The sequence below is a fragment of the Macrobrachium nipponense genome, chromosome 39, assembly GCF_015104395.2.
Source record: "Macrobrachium nipponense isolate FS-2020 chromosome 39, ASM1510439v2, whole genome shotgun sequence".
NCBI classification, from domain to species: domain Eukaryota; kingdom Metazoa; phylum Arthropoda; class Malacostraca; order Decapoda; family Palaemonidae; genus Macrobrachium; species Macrobrachium nipponense.
In genome coordinates, this window is record NC_061099.1 from 4,539,400 (window position 1) to 4,562,825 (window position 23,426).

At 37.1% G+C, this 23,426-nt stretch overlaps 1 protein-coding gene across 4 annotated transcripts in view; it reads right to left on the reverse strand.

Annotated features, from left to right (window-relative positions):
* Nucleotides 1-2,600: 2,600 nt before the first annotated feature.
* LOC135210053 (kielin/chordin-like protein) overlaps nucleotides 2,601-23,426 on the reverse strand; it is a 100,632-nt gene continuing 79,806 nt past the window's right edge. Inside the window, exons 14-24 of one of the 4 annotated variants that reach the window (XM_064242845.1) lie at nucleotides 16,872-16,985; nucleotides 16,422-16,557; nucleotides 15,824-15,936; nucleotides 14,504-14,669; nucleotides 13,979-14,055; nucleotides 12,765-12,815; nucleotides 11,183-11,371; nucleotides 10,502-10,648; nucleotides 9,966-10,175; nucleotides 7,639-7,803; nucleotides 2,601-6,778 (exon numbers count right to left, since the gene is read on the reverse strand). In XM_064242845.1, coding sequence (XP_064098915.1) covers nucleotides 5,085-6,778; nucleotides 7,639-7,803; nucleotides 9,966-10,175; nucleotides 10,502-10,648; nucleotides 11,183-11,371; nucleotides 12,765-12,815; nucleotides 13,979-14,055; nucleotides 14,504-14,669; nucleotides 15,824-15,936; nucleotides 16,422-16,557; nucleotides 16,872-16,985 — 3,062 coding nt within the window. In that variant the 3' untranslated portion in view covers nucleotides 2,601-5,084. Of the gene's footprint in view, nucleotides 6,779-7,638; nucleotides 7,804-9,965; nucleotides 10,176-10,501; nucleotides 10,649-11,182; nucleotides 11,372-12,764; nucleotides 12,816-13,978; nucleotides 14,056-14,503; nucleotides 14,691-15,823; nucleotides 15,937-16,421; nucleotides 16,558-16,871; nucleotides 16,986-23,426 lie in introns of all 4 variants that reach the window. The other 3 variants (XM_064242844.1, XM_064242846.1, XM_064242847.1) reach the window with 3 other exon arrangements.

Here is a 23,426-nt window from a genome sequence, read left to right on the forward strand (position 1 = left end):
TTTTTTACTATCAAAATTGAGTTTAAAAATGAATGGAGTACCTTTTCAAGAAATACTCTCCAAGTTGGACGAAAGTAAGTCTGAAATAAATCAGACCAACCTTGGTGGATTGAATTGTACTTTCATTTGAGTTGGACTATATTAAGTCTGAAATAAATCAGACCAATCTTGGTGGATTGAATTGTACTTTTATTTTGAATCTACATGCACATCAGTTCATGCTTATTTTTGGAATGAAATGGTCATTTCAGCTTTAAAAAAATGCTAATGGTAGAATTTATTTTTGTATTCTGCAGTTTCTCTCTGGCTATTCAGACTAGTATATAGGTAAGTGATTACAATTTTCCATACATTTATACATTGAGTAATGATATTTGTAAACTTACATTTTCATTATATGCTTTTTAAAATATTCTTTCATTACAGCATGGTAACTGAAGTCAGAGGCAGCCTGCATGGGGAAGCCTGAGTAGTTTGCAGAGCCAGTATTTTTGTAAAAAAAGAAAAAAAAAAAAAACTGTTTATGATCCAAAAAGGATTGCTACATCAAGGACTTCCTGCAAGGTAATGGTAAATTGTATCCGAGTTTATAATTGCCAGAACTTTGCTATAGAGAAGCCAGTAGTATATTTTTTTTTTCAATTCCCAAAGAATTTCCTTGAATATGGAAGCGTGTAATATGTATTATGGCTGTCCAGTATATTTTATTGTGTGAATCCTTCCAGTGTGTGATTTATGACATATCATTGTTGTGTCAGCTGTAGTTCATCTTCTAGGTTGTTTTTTTTTTTTGCACAAATAGACTTATCTATGTGGCCACTTTGATTGGTTTTAGCACTGGTTTTTCCAATGAGAATGGGCACAGGTACCAGTAGTACTGGTGTTGCACTATTGGCATTGACCTTTGGACTGTTAATTTAGTGGTGGAGTGTTCCTGAAGGTAGGCTCATTATGCATAGTAAAGCTGGTTCCAAGATATCTAGATCTAGGTGTGCCACAGATAAGAACTTTGGTGAAGAATGTCATATATAGTATAACTGGTTGGTCCTTTTGGGACTGAACAGTAAGTCAAACTCTGTGTACTGCCATAGTTTCCTAATTCCTAATTCCGCACTACGGAGGATGAGGCGTTTTTGTGCCTTCACAGGAAAACAGATCAGCTGTTAAATTTAATTGCCTTGTTCTGCACTCCTTGATGTGACTGTCAATTTGTCCAAAAGAAAGGTTCATGGAAGAAATTTTTAAAAATACTGAATATTTTCTTGTATTCATAAGTAAGATTTGTTCCATCATTTAGTGAAAGACATGATGTACACACATCCAAGTCACCTTCAGGGGGTAGAGTGAAACTTGAGGGCACAAAAGATTGAGGGTTTGGACTAGATTATATGGGTGTTCAGTTATTCAAACCCCCTGCAGGAGGTTGAATAACTGGTTGAACTTTTCTAGTAAGATTATAAAAGTTAGTTTGAGAGGTCTTATTATTGTTGGCTAACCCTTGCTCTGGTGACTACTGTGGCAAGACTGGTGAAATCTAGAGGGTGCCAGTCTTTTCACTAGCACTTGGCTGTTTGAGAGCTTTTTAAATGACCAGAGGAGAGATGGAGATCCAGTACTCTGCTCCTGAGCAGCATTCTCTGTTATTTGCATTTGTTGCTGTCAAAAAGTCACTCCATCAGTATTTCTACTTCTTACAGCAGTCAGAAGAGGATCATGGAGGTGATAACTAGTCTTGTGAAAACAATGATTTTCTATGAAATGTTCAGAAATTCATTGTACATTAAAAATTTTGACCTTCTTGAAAATAATTAGCAGCTGTGCCCGTCTGTCAGACGTGTTATCGAATGCACATTCAGTTCTAAATGACTTGGATATACAACTTTCCCCAGCCATTCCTACTGCGTCACTGACCGGCTCAGTCAGGCCCTGCTGGCTGACAGCAGGCACATGCCTTATTGCCCCAATGTTGTGGGGAGCCTGTTTGTATCTATAGAAACACGGCTACACTGAAAGTTGTAAAAAATGAGGAGGTATGAAAAAGAGGGGTTTTGTGAAAGTTGTAAAAAATGAGGGGGTATGAAAAAGTGGGGTTATGACCCCTTTAGAAATGATCCTCGAATTTTGGATTTTGACTAAAACCTTCCTTAGGGGGAGGGGAGTCTATGGTAAAAATTTGATAGCCCCAGCTGTCAACTCCAAAAGTTGTAAGTGTGGTGGTATGAAAAAGAAGGGGTTATTACCCCCTTAGAAATGGCCCTTGCATTTGGATTTTCACAAACCTTCATTGTAGAGAGAGAGAGAGAGACGAGAGAGAAGAGAGAGAGAGGAGAGAGAGAGAGAGGGAGGAGGAGAAAGGAAGGAACGAGAGAGAGAGAAAGGGAGTCTTGAGGTAAAATTTTGGTAGCCGAAGCTTTCATTGTCTGGACGTGCATAGCAAACAAACAAACAGACAGAAATTGCCTTTTATATACTATAGAAGTGAGGACATACAAATTCACGGTTAAAAGAAAATGTTAATGCATTACTTTGCAGGTATATGTAGCCAAACAGGTTGCTGAGTCATAACATGAAATATTAATTTAGGGTATAAAAATAAGGTAAACATTGGAACTTTATTGCACTTCACAAATCAAAAGAATATCAACTTGTATCAAACAAAAACTTTTTAGTTTGTCATTCAGTGGTTACAGTTTTATAAAAAATATATAATATATTCTGAGAGTAAATTCTGTCATAGACATCTTATAAGCAAAATGAAGGTTAATATGGTTGATATTACATGAACAACAAATGAATAAAAATTTACATTGGTGTGTTTCATTCTCAGCTTTTGCAGTAACTGCATGATTAACATCACTTATATTTACAGTAAAGTACTTAGAATAGTTTAAAGATTGTTTGGGATAGTTAAAATAATTGTTTATATTGTTAAAATAATTTTTTTTAATTGCAATTGACAAAAATGTGCATACTATTATCAAAATGTTCTGGATGCATATTTTACATGTTAATAAGTGCCTCAAATATAAATATTTTCAGTAAGGATAAATTTTATACAATTTCAGTTTTTGTACTTTGTTGAATATCAGCCATGTGTTTTGTGTCAGCCAATAGAAGTTTAACTGGAAAGCTCCAATGAAATTAATTTTTTATAGGGATTATCAAACTCAAGAATGGTGTTTATAATAAGTCTTTTAGAACAGGGGTCTCCAAACTTGGCTGGCATGCCATATAGGGCTCGCAGGAACTTGAATTGCTTAAAACTTTTTCCATATGGTTTTTCCCATCAACATGGTCAAACACATGATGAGCAGTTTTGTTTGCTCACTCCATCATTCCCATTGATCTTATGTAATACTTCATGATGCACTGGTTTCTTCCAGAAAACTAATTGTCAGGACAATATAGAGACGTGCAGCCTGAAAATATGTTACTTGGACCTTAACTAATGGCCCTGATTAATTTTGAATTTCTTTTCTTTTACCTAAGTCCTTTCTTGGGGGTGTGTGTGTTTCTAACTATACACCAAAAATTAATAAAATATACATTTTGTAAAATTTGTAAGTCATTCATCATTAAGTCGGAGCATTTGGTAATGTTTAAAGTTTTTACTGAATTTAGAATTTCAGAGAGTAAGCATGCATTATTCCACTTTAAATGTCACATTTCAGTTTTTGAATCACACCGATTACAAAAAAATTATCCACTTTAACCTACGTATTCAATGAAATGTCATTAATTTTCAAACTTTTAGGTTACTCATGTATTCAATTAAATGTCATTAATTTACAAACTTTTCTGTTCCCTCAAAAAGTTTGAAATACAGTAAGTACATTATCCTCATTTTGTAAAGTTTGGAGACTGCTGCTTTAAAGCAACAAAGATGAAAGAAACTTTGAAAATAATGAAGAAGTATGTTTCATGACAAACTATTTCAACCTGACACAGAAACACAGTATGATCACTACCTTTCCTTGTAGTATTGATTGCTGTAATACATGGCAAAATAGTTTAAAATATCAACTGTATCAAATATTAGTTTTGCACTGTTCACATATTTCAATAAAATCTTACATGACAACATATAACATTGCTAAAATATAGCTCTGGACTGTTAATAGTTTTGTAAGTGAATATTTTGAGATCACATAATGTCATCAAGAAAAATTTGTCCTTTTGTAAGTTTTTACAGTTGTACATAGTTGGTGATGTTAAATCTCAAAGCCTGTACTGTAATGAGAGCAAGACAGAACATTTTTTAAGGTGAATGAATGAATCAGATATCTATTGGGTTATAGAAAAGATAAGGTGTCTGTTTATGTTACATACAAACAAGATGTTTAAGGAAACAAACTGCTCTTTTGTACATAATGTTCACATTTATTCTCCTAATATTTATAGTTGATAGACCTTTTTTTTGTAATGGCATTTTTATAATTAGATTTAAGGCAGATAGATCATTCCTTTACGTCATACTATTGGATACATTACCTTTCTCTACTGTCATCTGTACTGATTTGTAAGTGTCTAGTGTGTCTAGAAGGTAATTTTATTTGAATTTGTATAAACGGTTTCAAATGTATTAAATTTCACAGCCTGTTTGGTCAGTTAAATACAGATTGCTGCAAGCAAAATGGTAAAACCTAACCCTACTTCAAAGTTAAAGGCTCAAGAATAAAATTTTACCTGAAATCAGTTATGAAAGTTCACAAATGCTGCAGCTGTCATTCATGTCAATACTTACAGTTGTAACTTGCTGGGCAAGGTATACATATAAAGTTATTATCCACTTGAAGGAGGTGGATTGAAAGGTCCAAATGGATTTCCAGTATCATTAGTATATATGCATATTGCACAACCTATATCAACTGTATAACTCCAGTCTTGAGGACAGGGCAGTTTGCCATCAGGATATGTAGGGCAACTAGTAGGAAGGAGGAGATGGATTGGAAGGTTCAAAGGGAATTTCAGTATCATCAGGGTCACATATACAAACCCTACATCCAGTCTTTTAATCAATTGTTTGTATGACTCCACAGTCTTGAGGACAGTGCAGTGGGCCATCAGGTTCTGTAGGACAACTCTTAGTAGGAGGGGGGAGGTGGATTGATAGGTACGAAGGGATTTCCAGTATCATTAGGGTCACATATACAAACCCTACATCCAGTATTTTGATCAACTGTTTGTATAACTCCACAGTCTTGAGGACAGGGCGGTTTGCCATCTGGATTTGTAGGACAACTCCTAGTAGGAGGGGGAGGAGGAGGTGGATTGAAAGGTCCAAAGGGATTTCCAGTATCATTAGGGTCACATATGCAAATGTTACATCCGGTATTTTGATCAACTGTTTGTATAACTCCACAGTCTTGAGGACAGGGCGGTTTGCCATCTGGATTTGTAGGACAACTCCTAGTAGGAGGGGGAAGAGGAGGTGGATTCAAAGGACCAAAGGGGTTTCCAGTATCATTAGGGTCACATATACAAATGCTACATCCAGTCTTTTCATCAACTGTTTGTATAACTCCACAGTCTTGAGGACAGGGCGGTTTGCCATCAGGATTTGTAGGACAACTCCTAGTAGGAGGGGGAGGAGGAGGTGGTTTGTAAAGTCCAAAGGGGTTTCCAGTATCATTAGGGTCACATATACAAATGTTACATCCAGTCTTTTCATCAACTGTTTGTATAACTCCACAGTCTTGAGGACAGGGCGGTTTGCCATCAGGATTTGCAGGACAACTTGTCCTAGTACGACGGGTAGGGGGAGGTGGATTGGAAGGGCCAAAGGGATTTCCAGTATCATTAGGGTCACATATGCAAATGCTACATCCAGTCTTTTGATCAACTGTTTGTATAACTCCACAGTCTTGAGGGCATGGCGGTTTACCATCTGGGCCTGTAGGGCAAGTCTGGAAGGGGTTTGGAGTTGGTGGGTTAACAGGAACAAAGGGATTTCCAGTACTGTTTGGGTCACAAGTACATATTAAACACCCAGAATTTTGGTCAACTGTTTGTATAACCGTGCAATCTTGTGGACATGGTGGACGCCCATCTGGACCCAGAGGACATTGTCTTGTTGGAGGAGGTGGTCTTACAGTAACAAATGGATTCCCACTATTATGGGTGCAAGTGCACACCAAACATCCTGTGTTTCTGTTAATTACATATCGAACTGCACAATCTTGGGGACAAGGAGGACGGCCTGTAGGGCAACGTCTTGGTCTTCTGGGAGGCAGAGGAGCTGCAGGAAAGAAAGGGTTTCCAGTATTTCTGGGATCACAAATACATACAAGACATCCAGTGTTTTGATCAATTTGCCTGATTACTCCACAATCCATAGGACAAGGAGGATTCTGAGGACATTGGACCTGTCTACGAGTCATGTGGGTAGAATTGCCTAAGTGACTAGAGTTGCAGTCACATTTTGCACAACCAGCTTCACTGTGAACAGTACAATTTTCTGGACAATGAGGATCCTCTGTGCAATTATCGAAACTGGAAAATCCAAAACCTTCAAGATTGCAGTCACATGACACTGGGCAGCCATTAGAATCTCTGACCACTGTACATTCATCAGGGCAGGAAGTTTGGCCAGAGGCTACAGGACACTGGCAGCTGCATTCTGGACATCCTGTTTCATAATTGATGCTGGTACCACATGAAGGTGAGCACTGTAGTTCAGGACAAGTGAAGCTTTGGTTTTTGCAGGAGCAAGTGAGACAGCCACTCAGAGTATCAGTTAGTGGGGTACATTCTGCACTACAGCTTATCTCTGGGCAATCTGCAGAATAAGACATTTTTTTACATGTTTGTATTATGGTTAAGTTTCAATAATTTTGAGCAAAATTAAGAGCTAACTTACATATATGGCTACTGCTATCGCTTAAGCTTTTATTATGTTTTGTTCAACATTTATTGTAATACCAAACATGAAGTATCTTAGAAATTCAAAAACAGAGATAGTACAGTATATTTGAAATTAGCCAAAAATAAGTGTATAGGCTTGGTATATAGGGAAGACCTGCAACATACAATGTTTATTTTGCAATACAAAGTTATGTGGAAGCATCTCAAAGTTCAGGAGTCACAATATGAGCTGTGAACATATACGGAAAGGAATAGTTCAAACCTCAGATATTTGCAATAAGATAAATATCTAGCTCATGTAAAATATATGGAATTAACTGATGTACCTGTGCTGCTGAATTATATTGTAACCATTATCTGTACTATACTCAGCTGGGTATGTACAAAAAATTATTATTATCTGACAACAACTCAAAGGTAAGGTTAAAATACCAAATAATTATAATTCTTCTACTTATAACAGTGTTACACAGGACACTGGTAAGATCAAGAGCTCATTTATTTAGTCATAAAATACATTGGATAAGAAAGTGGTACTGGTATCATTAAATCTTCAATACCCTTTATCATTAAAATTACAACAGCACACAGCATTTTATGAGAAATATAACCAGAATCTAAGAAACTTAAGGGTATACTGTGTAATCATAGCCATCATGTACTTGGATTTCCTTTGCTGGTACAACTATGTGCCTTATAAACACTTTTGAGGAGGTCTTTTACAAATTAGAACCATAATTTTTCTCTAGTGGTAAAAATCAAACCCTGACTTACCTTTGTAAGACTGCTTCTCTTTAACTGCTTCACAGTTATCGAGCATTGCGCAAGTAAATTCTGGCGGAGTGATGCATCGGCAATCAATCTGACAGTTTGACAGCTGCAATGACTTTCCTACTTCCAGGGATATTGAGCCCAGGTGACACTGGTCACCACGGCGGTCTGCAAACAAGAAGGTCAATTTAAATGTTTTAAAAATATGTCAAGAACCCAGGCACATTCTGAAGCTCATATAGAAGCCGCCTGAAGTTTCATTCATGCTGTTACTCAAGTCATTGGACTTTATATGCTGAGCATTGGCCCCATGCAAGTTAACAGATAGTTAGTCACTGGTAAAGACTACACATAAAATCTAGTCATTGGTAGTTAAGACTATGTACATATAGAATCATCTTTAGATGCTTTTGCAGTCCATTGCTAGTTTCCAATTTGAGATTTTAGGCCACTTTTCATGTTTATGAAATTACAGGTAACTTCATTTCTAACTATATTGTTACTAATACCTATGCAAGCAAGAATATCATTCAGATTAAAATTTCAGAAGTCTTATTAATCGCTAAGCCATTTTTGGTCAGAAGGGAAGATGACTGCAATCATAGCACTAAGAATATTACAGGGCTTAACTTTAAAAGAATGCCCTTGAAAAGGTTGGGTACATTAAACAGCTATTACAGTAGGTATATGAAAAACACTGAAGTATATTGACTGTGCTGAAAGACTGACAATCAATCAGGCAGATAAAAAATGCCAGCTTAACTATTTGGATGCTAATTACAAAGTCCTACTGGTCTGAATGTCATGCCTTGACAAATTCAGATCACACACCTTTGCAGCAAGAGAATGTTCATGACCATCAGCCACATTCACAATTCAGGAAATAATATAAAATACATAATTCAAAACTACTGTATTCTACATTTACTAAGCCCCTTGAAATATGATTGTATAATCATATTTCAAGTTTCACAGTGATTAACTTTCTGACATAATTGGGTTACCAGTTTTCAAAGGGAGATTAAAACAAATGTTGTACTTTATTCTTATACAAAGCATTACCTTTAAGATCTCTCTCTCTCTCTCTCTCTCTCTCTCTCTCTCTCTCTCTCTCTCTCTCTCTCGCTCTCTCTTCTCTCTCTCTCTCTCTCGCTCCCTCTCCTACTCGTCGTCTCTCTCTCTCCTCCTTCTCCTCCTCTCTCCTCCTCTCGTCCTCTCTCATCTCTCTCCGAATTCTCTCTCTCCTCTCTCTCTTCTCTCTCTACTCTCTCTCTCTCTCTCTCTCTCTCTCTCTCTCTCTCTCTCTCTCTCTCTCTCAGTTTCCAAAGTCTAACATCATTGCTCATCCCAGGGAGTTCTCGAGGTACTTGAATGATTGGCTCATTGTCACTTGACAGGAACACCCTTTCATGCCACCCTCAGTAGAGTCTCTGCATGGTACCCTTAGACTTCAAATGTACCTGAGGAAATCAGTACAATTACTGTCCAATACCTTCAGGTTGAGCTGTTGTTTCTTTATCAGGATTTCCTCAACACTTCAAGAAATCCTCCATCCTTAAGACGCTGAGGTTCTACACGCTTCTCTTCCAGGGAAATGATCTTGGGTATGCAGAGAATTGGGTTCCTTTGGTCTTCTTATGAAGCCCTTGGGCACTGGTGAATTACAAGCACTGATCTTGACTCCTTTTGCTAAAAATAGGTGGTCATTTGATCTCTCCTTTCCTCCTGACTAACAAATAATTCTTTGGGATCCTTCTCCACCATCCTACCTTTAAACATTTCCGTTGCTCTCTATTTTGAGAAAAGTGCTTAAATTCACTTGAAGAAACCACTTAATTTTAATTATTTTTTTCCCTTACGTACTTCAATATTATAAAAGAATGTAAAATAGCATATATTTATACACTGCATGTGCAAGCATGCACCTATTTACTACAATTGAATCTCAAGCCAGTACTTCAGAGCAACTTTAGCTTTTTAGGTTGTCATGCTTTACATACTTTGAACACGCTGATCATTCCATCACTGTTCTGGAGGTCACTCCCTTCAAATGCAAAATACTTCGATATAATTCAGATACTTGGAGCATTCCTTCTTCATTTCACAAGCATCATCTAGTATCTTTCAGTAAGCAAGTGTTAAAATTTTGCTGTAGTTAGCTTTCAAGAATTCAATAATTAGATGAAAAATTGCATAGTTAAAGAATCTTAATCATGATGGACAGTAAAAATTGTCTAAAATAATTCTGCATTAAATAATGTATTAGCTAAACACAGCAACTTGTAAGTCACTCTATTGACTTACTGTACAACGTGTAAGATGGGACTCACAATTTGGAATCAGACTGAAGACAACCAAAGGGGATATATCACCAAGTTCTTGTTCATTTTCTGCAGCCACTGCAATGGTGTATGATTGGTCTAAGTAGAGACCACCATATGCCAATTGTGTGATAAGAGGGCCAGTGAATTTTGAGGCATTACTTTTATCCAGGTGAGGTTTGTCTTTTGGGCCTAATGCCTGAACCCACACTTGATAACCTGTGTAATAGGTCATAGACATATGAGAACTTGGAAAACCCTGACTTGTGTAAATGGATAAATCTTTATGATTGGTATGATATCGTCAGGTTTAGAACAATGAAACTTTTAAAACGTGCAGCTGTAAGATGTACTAAAAGAAATCAAGCACAACTTAAAACTAAGTATATGTCATATATGAAAATACATTTAAGCTTTTTTGTTGAGAAGGTAATGTTAAAATTACAATATTCCAAAAAATGATACGCAGGCTTTCATGCTTCTAAAAAAAAGAAGAAAAAAAAAATAATGGTGTAACCCAAAGCACTTCTCAGTAATCTCCATACCCTTCAAGCTGCCTCGTGGGCATTTAGGAGGAGACCACTCAACCTGCAATGACATCCGACCTGGAAGGCCTGAGTTCACAAGAGCTGTCACCTTCACATTTTGGGGTTTGCTTGGCCCAGTAGACACACTGCCCCCTATCTGACATTCTATGATGAAGTTATTTAATTAGAAAATGATAAGCACAAAATCACATATAAATGTCACGACACTGAAGTCAAACTTAGGGATCCAGCTAATTCAGAATAGATATAAAAGTTAAAAGTTTAGGAAAATTTGGAATTATATACAAAACTGTACTATAAGAACAATATGGGAAAAAGGCTAGAATAATAATTTTCTCATTGCTTAGCAACTAATGTAGCTACAAATGCAGCTATTCCAATAGACTATTTGCTGAAAACAAGTTTATATGGCATTCTAAGAATTTTCAAAATGCCGTAGTAACAAGACAGTTCAGATGTAGAAAGCAACCTTGTGAGAATAAAATATACAATAGTAACATTATAAGAAAGTATTTTTCAATCTCATTATTATTCAAATGAACTAAAGTTTCTTGAAGGTTAATTTCTCAAATTTATCACAGCTTCCTGTTAATTTTCTTAAATAAATTGCAAAACAATATCACCAGTCATAAAAATTACAGTACTAATCAACTGTCCAAAACTCCTCACTAGTCACACCTGACAGGGAAGGTCTTGGTGTCTTTCTACAGAATTCCTCGCATTCCTCGAAGCTTCGGAAGTTATTCATATTTCCCTGACACCCACCATACACAAACTGCCGACATTCAGAAGCTTCTGCATCATAATATATGCGTGTCACATCGTTGTAGCATGACCCAGGGTCCTTGTCTAAGATGCAAGGATTCACTGCAGCCCAGGTAAAAGTTAATCTTTAATGAAGATAAAATTACACAATCACATCCGACCTTCTTGCAAAGCAATTAAAGATGGTGAGCATCAGAAATTTCCATTTGAGATATACAATATATATAATATGCATATCCTTATCATGTAATTACCGTATTCAATTTACACTTTAAACAAAAGATATACTAATAAAGTAACAGCATCATAACTTTTCAATCCATGGCAGTGACAGAAGTTATACAATGTTCCCACAGTTGTGTCAATGAATCACAACTGCAATAAAAGTAATTTTCATTCAACTTTTCTGTCAATGAAGTCTCTTAAATTAAGGAGCACAGTAATGTATGTAGTACTTGGCTGTAGCAGAGACGCCTAAGAGTTCACCTCCCCAATGTGATAAATTATGGACAGAACCCAGTGGCTTTTGTTTTAATAAGTTTATTGTAAAAAGACCAATCAAAGTTGTAAAGTTGCTAATAATGGAAGATACTTTAGTTAAACTGAGTGAAGCTGTTAACACAAAGGAGTTTTGAAACAGAAATGCCAAAAGCGTTAAAAACTTAATGGAGCAGGATGGGTTTGGATAGTAGCTGCTCTTTCAAAAATTTTAGGCAACCACCAGGTGGAGAAATTTGTTCCTATTTCTGTATTAGTGCAATTACCATACACATTGTAATGAATCATCAACAGTTCATACACATTACAATATAAATGTTTTTTGGAGTTATGTATAGCACTGCAAACTTCCCCTTTGGGACAGTCATGATAGTTAACAATGCAATCATTTCATATATATACAGTCCCCTATATATATGAACACTTAAAACATGACAACAGTTATTAAAACATCTGTTTAAGAGTTATAATACGTACTGAATCAACTTAGGGTGTGTTTCATCTTGCAATACGTACTCTTATCAGTGAATTCAAATTATCAAAAGCACTTCATAGAGCTTATATGGGTGTTTTACCTCGAGGGCTAAGTTATTATATACAAGCAATAGTATTAATCTAGCTGTAAAAGCACAAATGAAAACAAGAATCCTAAAAACATTAAATGGAACTAAATTGACTGAAGTGTACACTAAATTTATTTCCATTGCTTTCACCATCAAGATCTAGATTTTACTGAAGCAAAACCAAAGATCTCATCATACGACTCAAAAAGTGGGAACATTACTCGGAATCTTTTAGATTGAGAGTAAATTTCACATGATAGACCACATGAATTTTAACTATTAATACCTGCAATATCCACATTCTTAAATATGAACAATTAAATTTCATTTAACCATAAATGCCTAAAATTTTCATGTACTATTTACATATTGATAAATAAACTTTTCACTATAAACATTAACCATATAAAAAGTTACCATTAAATCAAACATACCTTCATCCTCCATGATGATGTCTTCAACTTCTGCTATTCTGGAGTCATCAGCTGTAATGATAAAAAGAGCCTAGTTTATGAAATTGTCTATATAGGTAAAAATAAAAGAATTATGAATACATGTATTTGAATTACAAAGTACAAATGGACTAAGCAAATTCCCAGCTTTACATATTCACATTTATTTTCTGGGCTCAGCCGTGTCGCTCCCGTGAAATATGTCTGCTTTAGCACTATTTCTAGTAAAATATTGCTATAATACCATAATTAAATTGCCTTACAGTTTATAATGTAATGGATACTTCATTGTATCCCAGACTAAATTTGTGCAAGAATTTGATAAAAAAGGGATTTTGATGTAGGAAAAATCTATTTCTGGGTGAGGAAGCCGTGTCGCCCAGTGAAATATGTCTGCTTTAGCACTATTTCTAGTAAAATATTGCTATAATACCAGAGAACTGCTAAATTGGACATGTCAGAAGCTTCTGACTCGCTCACCTATATAAAAGGTGTCGGTATAAAACTGGGGCGAGTGTTAAACACTACCACAGCAACCCCTCCAATTAGTATGACATCACAGACGCCTTCAACGGGGTAGCTAGGTGTGACCTATGGGTTGGCTCCCCGTATTTAGGGTCTTTTGATGAGGAAAAGGCTAATTGGAGGGGTTGCTGTGGTAGTGTTTAACACTCGCCCCAGTTTTATACCGACACCTTTTATATAGGTGAGCGAGTCAGAAGCTTCTGACATGTCCAATTTAGCAGTTCTCTGGTATTATAGCAATATTTTACTAGAAATAGTGCTAAAGCAGACATATTTCACTGGGCGACACGGCTTCCTCACCCAGAAATAGATCCTACATCATCAAAATCCCTTTTTTATCAAATTCTTGCACAAATTTAGTCTGGGATACAATGAAGTATCCATTACATTATAAACTGTAAGGCAATTTAATTATGGTAACTGAGCCTGCCTGATATGCCTATATCAGCCCACAGAAACCCCAATGATTACCTATAGATTTTTGTGAAAAAGACACAAGAATCCCTGCCTTCTATATCTACAAGATAACATCCCACCATAACTTTCAAGTGTGTACATGTAAAATTTAGAGGTTTATATAAGGTAAACAGTGAGTATATATTTTTTAGTTACACATAATTAAGAACTGAGTTGATCTGGGGAACGAAAGAAATTATTTTCAAGATACTTACGACATAACCAGTCAATGGGACAGCAGTTTTCTTTGAAGAATATGGGTACACAACCATGGTCATATCTGTTTGTGTACCTACAACATAAAAAAGTAAGTTAGAAATATAAAAAGATCATCTAGGTGAGGATTAACATGAACTGCTGCATAAATAATTCACAATTACTACACTTTTACTTGGCAATAATCCACATTACTACACTTTTATTTGGCAATAATCCACAAACATTTTAACCCTCTAAATGTTAAATGGTGTTAAACAACAGGATATTTTTTCTCTGGTATATTTAGGATATATTTATACTTGAAAAATGAGCTACAGGGGTTTTTCACTGGGCGACACAGGTCTTCCCCCAGAAATAGATTTTTCCTTCGTCAAAATCCATTTATTGTAACCTTTCAAGATTTATTTGAGTGAATGATCTAAATGTTAGGATACTATTCAATCAATAAAACTTTCATTTTGTAATAAAAACTACTAATTTTATAACAATGGTGTGAATACAATGAAGCTTGCAATACCAACCTGAATTCAAATCCACAGTCAATTTTAACACAACCAGGGCCGAATGGATCGGTAAAATCGGAACTGCAAATGCACCGCTGGCAGGGGTATTCATCGAAGTACATCTGGTCACCTTCATGGTACGTTCTATTATTCCAAAAGCACGTTTGTGCTCTGGTTTCCAACCCTGTGGGACTTTGGGAATCAGCTGTGGAGGACAGTTATGAAAGTTACTTCATTCGAGACATGAGTTCAGTATGTTTACATTGCGAATGAAATTTGAGGTTTGACATGGAGTTCCAAAACTAACGTACTGTACAGTGTATTCCAAAAGTTATGAATAAATGTCCTAAATTTGTTGAAACTGCTACTGTACATAATAGAGATAACTGCAGTACAGTATACAATAAGATTTTACTATTGTCATCGGGGTAATTTGATTAAGTGGTTAATGCAGTTAGTGTCCATATTCATGGGAAGATTTTAGTACCGAGATCAACACACTGTATACTAATGTCACCTATGAAAAACTTTTGGTGGTCTGATGTCATAAACACAGCAGTCTACGTAAAAAGCAATCTATAATACCAATAAAGTTATCAAGGGAAATGTATACCAAACAAGAGAAATACATAAGGTACTATAGGAAAATTACTCCAAAGAGGTTAAAGAAGAGAGAAAATAAGTCTCACAAAGGTACAACTACTTGATACATTTTCAAAAAATTAATTTTGCTTCTAACAGTAAATGTAAACTTGATTGTGTTCAAATAATAAGACATACTGAATATTACTGTAGATTTATCAGTGTGTGTGTGTGTGGGTTTGTAGCACATTACAGTAACCAATACCGTATTTGTATTTTTTAAGATCTGTCTGTCTAATTTAATAAAAGTCACTTGCTACTTGGCCATCAAAGTATCATCCAACATTTCTACTCTTTACCTGGATTTATACTACCTCTTGCTAGCATGCACTCTTTGCACTGAATTGTAAGTCCTCCTACCTCAGTACAGTAGCTGTTTTGACAGGTAAAACAGTATAAATAATCACTGTATGGAAAACAAGAGAAGTCTGTGATCATACCCTCAGGATCAGTGGTCAAGTGTATAATAAAAAAAGAATCGGCATCTTACTGGGTAATAAGCATTCAATGGGAAAAATTTCAACTGAATTAATGAAAAATAAAGAATATGAACTTGCAATGATATACTTACATGATTTCAAGTCAAACAGATATATACATGGAATTCCATATAAATCATAATAAAGTCTTTCAAATAATAAAAAACAAGTGTTTACAGGACATGAATTGCTGTACTGACATGTAAACAATACTAACCACAGTCATAATCATAAGCACAACACTGCCCAAGCCGATATAGTGGACGACAGCCAGGTGGGTGTGGATGGAATAGGTCTGGGCACTCGACCGACGCACAAAGAATTTCTGGTCTGCCAATACATAACAGATTTTACAAAAGTATCAACAGCAAATATTGTACAGTCCGATTTAAAATTACAGACACGACCCTACTTACAAACATTCAGATACAAAAAAATGTGATCGTAAATTAAAATTGTCCAGAGCACTCCCCTTTGCCACAAGAAAGTTTAAATTTTGTTCTGTGCATCTATTCTATAAGTAAAATACATTATTGTATATATAGTGAATTGTGTTTTAAGGTGAAAAAGTGTACAATACTGTACTGACTTTATACATCCTGTACTACTTAGGCAGGCGTGACAAGTACGGTAAGCCACTTACAATTCAACACAAACAACATTCCAGAATGTAACCTTGTAAGCACAGTAGGGTGGTGTCTGTACTACAGCAGCATATAGATAACAATACTTAAGGATAAAGGTTGCTACTGCAAACACCTAACAAAATAGTAGTATTTGTGCAATATATTTGGTCAAATCAACTGTTTACTTACAACTCGGCAGAATATGATTCGGCACAAAGACAGCCAGCTGAACACTCATCGGAAACTTCTAATCTCTCTCCTATATCATAAGCTCTATTTCTGTAGATGCACTGAGTTTTATTTCCCTGTGACTCATCATAACTTGCTGAGTGAGAAATAAAATTAGGTATTCACTTTAGACAATGTAACTAACTCTTGGGATTAACTTTAAAGGAAAAATTCAAAATTGTTAGAATAAAAAAGGGCTAACCTACTTCTAGTTACATGACAACAAATATTCCTTACACATAATCCATGTTAGTTAAGGTTTTCGAAACCAGAGAAAAAAGCAGTTACATATCTTACAAGTGAGGCACTTACGTTCGAATGGGTTGTCAAATAATAAATCAATTTTATGTCGTGAATTTTTAAATATCATTGGTATTGCAATTCCTTTCCAGAGCAAGAATTTCAACTTACAACATAAAAATCTGGTTGGACAGCAAGCACTGCCATCATATTGTGGAAGGCATCCCTTGGCAAGGTAGTGGCCCCATCGTTTCCATGGGCACTGGGATCTATTGCACGTTTCATCTGTAATGCGAGATAAAAATCAATATTCTGACATAGCTGCAGTTTCTTAATACCAAGTTAAAAATGGGATACAGTGAGCAAAAGATAAAATCATAAGAAAGAACAGAGAATCATGTGCAAGGGATTGTAGCTTTTAAATATCAAATTCTCCAAATGAGCAAAGGTTCATAAGTATAAAAACAATGCTACAACAGTAAGGAATATCTGATTTTTAAAAAAATCTAGTCAATTCCCTGAGAGATTGTTTAATAATCAAGAGGGTATCCAGTTGGAAATTCAACAGTCCTTCTGATAATTATAAAAATTGCTGTCTCAGATAGTTGCCTGGCTCGTCATTTCAGAATAATGACCAATGCTCAGCATTACTTTGCTGTTAATTATTATTCATTAGTACTTTTCATGATGCACCATTCATACAATGTCATACAAAAGTAGATCACAACTTTCTGTCTTGCATTCTACATTTTGGGCAGTGGTTTTTGAGAGTGAATATTTTCAACAATTTCCGCCCATCTGCTGTTATTACACGAATCTCCCCAGTAAATAATTCCATACAAAGCATCAATCATGGCCTTTGTTCAAATGGTATTACTATATGTAATGGTAATGGAATCATTACCTCACTGAAAGGCATACTCAAACAAGTGGGCCTACACTAAATGTCCAAGATTTCATCTAAGTAAAGTCAACCACAAAACTTTACATAATTGGTGTAACAATTACAGTTGTCAGAGGGCAAACCTAGCTTGGGTTCACTTATCACACTTCAACTATCTTTGAGCTTATTCAAATAACTTTCAGTCCTTAATCTTTCACATTACCAGCTAAGATAAACCTAGCTTCATTTAATCATATACGTGTACCAGTCAAATGAGTGGTTTCCTCATGATGCTTCACCTTTGCTTTAGGAAGCCAATAAGTAATATTTTACTTCAAATTTCCAATAAGTACTTTTGGCTCTAGGTTCCATATAAAAAGATAGGTAATTTTCAACAAAATATAGATTTATTCACATAGTATGTCAGCCACCTGTGTGCACTGCCTAGGGTTGAGTGATCTAAGTTGATCTCAATATCAACTTCCATTCTTAAGTAGATAGTTATCTTGAAAGGGAGTGAGTCTGATTTGACCCTCTTTGATAACTAGGCTCACTTGATGGCATAAGGTGGTGTACTTTCAATAGACTAACAGACCCATTGTTTTTATCAAACTACAACTGACTCTTCCCCTAACAGGATTTAAGCTAATGACATGTAACCAACTTCAGATTGCTTTAGTCACTTTTACTTTATGTTCTTATCCTGGATGGGAACCTTAATTTCTTTAATTGGCTTTTACAAATCTCCACTCTTAGTTCTCATCCAAGTATGTCTGGGTCTTCCAACTCTTGTGATGTTCACAGGAACCCATCTGACACCATTACACACTATTTTCCCTGGGGTGGTGACATCCTCTACATTATCATCTCATCTAGTATATTTTTAACTCCCCAAATTTCCTGTATGGTATCATTTACCACCCTATCCTCCCATCTGACCCTCATTATCTTATTAAAGCTTTATTTTAAATTAACCAACCCTAATTATCTTATAAAGCTTTATTCTAAATACACCTATTTTTCTAATAAGGTAGTTCCAGTGTGATACCATGCTTCATATCCATGTAGCAACACAATATTACACCAAAGTACTATAATCTTGCTTTTGTATGGAATTTCAGTCTATTTGATTTCCAAATGTTATTCAGCTTCCCTATTATTTGATTTGCCTTTTATGATATTTTACTAGCTTCAAAGTCATAAGAACCTGCATTGGATATCCATGTTCCTGAATATTTTAGAGATTCAACTTCATTACTAATCCTTTCTTCATCTAACAGTATTAAATCCCCTCATGCATATTCTGTCTTCATTATTTCTGTTTTTCTTAAGATTATCTCAAGTCCCCTCATCAAGATTTATGATTTATTTTGTTAAACAGGCTTTGTAAATACATTATCGTGGTGTTGTACAGATTCAAACAGCATCATATGCATGTACATTTCAAGTCTCAAATTTCTATTGTTACTCCCATCTAAACTTTCTCTTCCATCTACAGCCACTAGTTTCATTTAAAAATTCAAGCAAATGACAAAGAACAAAAGAACTAGAATTTCTCTGAAGCAAACAACTGTCACATGTCATCTCATAATTAACAAAGTCCTCTGAGGGATTTTTAAATTTTGTACACTGCTGCACAATGTCTTAAAAATATTTTGTCTTTGCGTCTCCCACCTTTTCTAAAACTAAGGTTCATCTCTCAGCATCTTATGTTTCTTTCTCCAACCTATTCACAGAACGAGTAGAGTACAGTGGTACCTCGAGATACGAAAGGCTCAACTTACAAAAAACTCGAGATACGAAAGCTAATACGAAAAATTTTACGGCTCTACATACGAAAATTGCTCAAGTTACGAAAGGTTGTTGCTGTAAAGTCCGAGATTCGCCCGGATCACCGATAACAATTTTGAAACTCGCGTGCCGCCAACTGAGTAGACTCGCCACCATCCTCCTGCTCTCCCATTGGTTCCTGATGCTAGTCACCGCCATGAGATCCTTCTCTCCTATTAGTCAGCATCCCTCCCATCATGCATCTACTACGTAGCGGCGTGCCTCGGCCACTCGGTACCAGCATCGTTATTGTACGCACGCGGTATTCATTCGTTCTAACGATTTCGTTTATTAACGTAAATTTGTTAAGTGATTTCGTTATACGTAGTATACTTTATCGTGTTGTGTGAGAACTTTACTCCATACTTATATGTACTACATAACATAATTACGTACAGTATACGTAGTCATGGGTCCCAAGAAACTTGAAATTCACGGAAAGAAGAGGATGCTCTCTTTGGAAACGAAGATGGAGATTATCAAGAAGTATGAAGCTGGTATGCGATTGAGTGTGATTGCCAAGGAATACGGCCAAAATCCGTCGACAATAGGCACCATCCTTAAGCAGAAGGATGCCATCAAAGCAACTAAACCTTCCAAGAGCGTCACTATTTTGTCCAGCAAGAGGACCCACGTGCACGACGAGATGGAAAGGTTTCTTCTTGTCTGGATAAAAGACAAAGAAATCACTGGCGATACGATAACGGAGACGGCAATCTCCCACAAGGCCAGTGCTATTTTTGGCGATTTGATTGCCCAGGCCGAAAGGGACATCAACGCCAACCCCAGACTTCAAGGCTTCGCATGGGTGGTTCGAGAAATTCCGTAAATGGACTGGCATCCATTTGGTGGTGCGGCATGAGGAGGCTGCCAGCTCAGACACGAAAGCGGCCGAAGCCTTTAAAAAGACGTTTAACGAGATGATGACCAAGGAAGGCTACAGTTCTCAGCAAGTCTTCAACTGTAATGAGACTGGCCTTTTTAGGAAAAAAATGCCTCGTCGGACGTACATCACGGAGGAAGAGAAGAAGCTACCCGGGCATAAGCCTATGAAAGATAGGCTTACGCTCGCACTTTGTTCGAATGCCAGTGGGGATTGCAAGGTGAAGCCCCTACTGGTCTATCATTCCGAGACTCCTTGAGCCTTCAAGGCCCACAAAGTGCTTAAGGAGAAGCTTCCAGTGATGTGGAGGGCTAATCCGAAAGCCTGGGTAACGAGGCTTTTGTTCACGGAGTGGGTAAATCTGTGTTTCGGCCCGACAGTGAAGAAATTCTTGGAAGAGAAGCGCCTCACTCTGAAATGCCTCCTGGTGTTGGACAATGCCCCCTGCTCACCCTCCAGGCCTCGAGGAAGATATCCTAGCAGAGTATTCCTTCATCAAGGTTCTTTATCTTCCGCCTAACACCACCCCTCTCCTCCAGCCCATGGACCAGCAAGTGATATCAAACTTTAAGAAGCTGTATACGAAACACCTTTTCAAGAGATGTTTCGACATCACCGATACCACAAACCTCGCGTGAATTTTGAAAGGAGCATTTCGATGTTGTGATATGCATCCGACTCATTGGCAGGAGGTTTCGAGGCGAACCTTGAATTCCTCGTGGAGGGAACTCTGGCCTGATGCCATATCCGCCCGAAACTTCGAGGGATTCGACGTGGGCGAAGCTGATGCTGCAGATTCAGAAACAGTTGACGATCCTGAAACTGTTTTGCAACCAGATCTTGACGAGATCGTTGCACTCGGCAAGTCCATGGGGCTGGTCGTCGACGAGGACGACATCGACGACCTTCTCGAGGAGCACCAAGAGGAGCTTATGACGGATGACCTGAAGGAGTTGGAGGCCATGCAAGAGGAGTTCTCTAGCAGCGGCGAGGAGGAGGAGGATGACCCTATGACAACGGCAGAAATTAAGGATGTTCTAGCTGCTTTTCATAAAGTGCAATCATTTGTAGAAAAAAGACAGCCCGAAAAGGCTTACACAGGTCGTATGCTTGCACAATTCAATGAGGCTTGCCTGAGTCGTTTCAAGAACATTGTGAAAAGTAGGCGGAAGCAATCTTCCTTGGATAGTTATTTTTGAAAGAGGTCTTTAGTAGGAGTAAGCAAAAAGGAAGATACAATTGATACTTAAAAACAGAGAGTTGAAAGTGGTGATGAAGTTTAAATTTTGTAAAAAAAAAAAATAAAAATAAAAAATAAAACGTACGTAAAGTATAAAAAAGTAAAAAAAAAAAAAAAAAGTAAAAAATAAAAAAAGGACAAAAAAAATGTTTTAATTTTAGTTTTTTGTGAAGCTAAGTGTTACAGTTTTGTTAATGTGTTTCGTAAAGTTTAGTTTATGTGTGTTTTCCTTACATTTTTTTATGCGTTTCGTAAAGTTAAGTGTACGTACGTATCTGCCGTTTGTCCTCCTCCTCTGTCGCCGCTTTCGGAGATAGCCTCACTCGAAAGGTAAGCTTCCACATTTTACTACATACGTACAGTATTTCTTGTATACCATGTACACTAATACATGATATTGTTAGTATACAATAAAGTTTTGTACATACTTACCCGGCAGATATATACTTAGCTATAGTCTCTGACGTCCCGACAGAATTCAAAACTCGCGGCACACGCGACAGGTAGGTCAGGTGACCAGCCCACTCCCGCCGCTGGGTGGCGGGAATAGGAACCATTCCCGTTTTCTAACCAGAATTTTTCTCTTCCACCTGTCTCCTGAGGGGAGGCTGGGCGGGCCATTAATCGTATATATCTGCCGGGTAAGTATGTACAAAACTTTATTGTATACTAACAATATCATTTTTGTACATACAACTTCCCTGGCAGATATATACTTAGCTGATTGACACCCTTGGTGGAGGGCAAGAGACAGTTACATACTAATTATTTATGAATATAAAAACAGGGAAACAACATACGTTGTAGGTATATTAACAAAAACAACCTTGGTTCCTACCTGATATGGAAGAAGACTTCATTGATACTGTCTATGAGTCTGCTTGCCATCAGAGTTTCAGAGAGGATGAGACCTGTGACTGATAACCCTTTCGGATCATGCCAATGGGGGCTTACCCGCTTACATGGCAGAGCCTTTTCTTGGATCGTACCAATGGGGGCTGACCCACTTACATGGCAGAACCTTGACCTGTATCATACCAACGGGGGCTAACCCTCTTACATGATAGAGCTTTAGGTAATTAAGACACTACAAGGAGCATAACGACCAATCCCGATCACCTGACCACACTAACATGTTAGAACTACGATTTGAAAGGGGTCAACTCCTGCACCCTCTTTCAATCGACCAATAAAACGCACCAAAAACCATTAAAAACCCTAACCTAATAAAACTAAAAAGGATTGGGTTCAGCTCCCTGTCCCAGCAACGAATCCGCAGATACGTACGCTCCTAGAGTAAAGCATTTGTCGTACGTCACTTGAATGTCTCTCAAGTAATGGGATGCAAAGACTGAATTGCATCTCCAAAAAGTTGACTCCACTAGAGTCTGTATCGACAAGTTCTTGTGGAATGCCAAAGAGGTAGCGACTGCTCTTACCTCGTGAGCTTTAACTCTAAGGAGGTCCAGTTGTTCTTCTTTACACGCTAAATGGGCTTCCTTGATTACATCTCTGATGAAGAACGCCTGAGCATTTTTTGAGATCTGTCTTCCGGGATCTCTAACTGAGCACCATAAACTCTCCTTACTCCCCTTTAGTTCGTTCTTCCTTTCTAAGTAGAACTTAAGGCTTCTAACTGGGCAAAGAACCCTTTCTCGCTCTGTACCTACTAGAGACGAAAGTCCTTTTACCTCGAAGGTTCGAGGCCAAGGTTTCGAAGGGTTTTCATTCTTCGCCAAAAACATCGGTTTGAAGGAACAGAACGCCGAGTCGTTCCTGAAGCCAACATTATGTTCTAAGGCTTGTAGTTCGCTTACTCTTTTTGCTGAGGCTAGCGCGACCAAGAATAAAGACTTCCTTGTCAGATCTCTGAACGTAGCCTTACGGGGA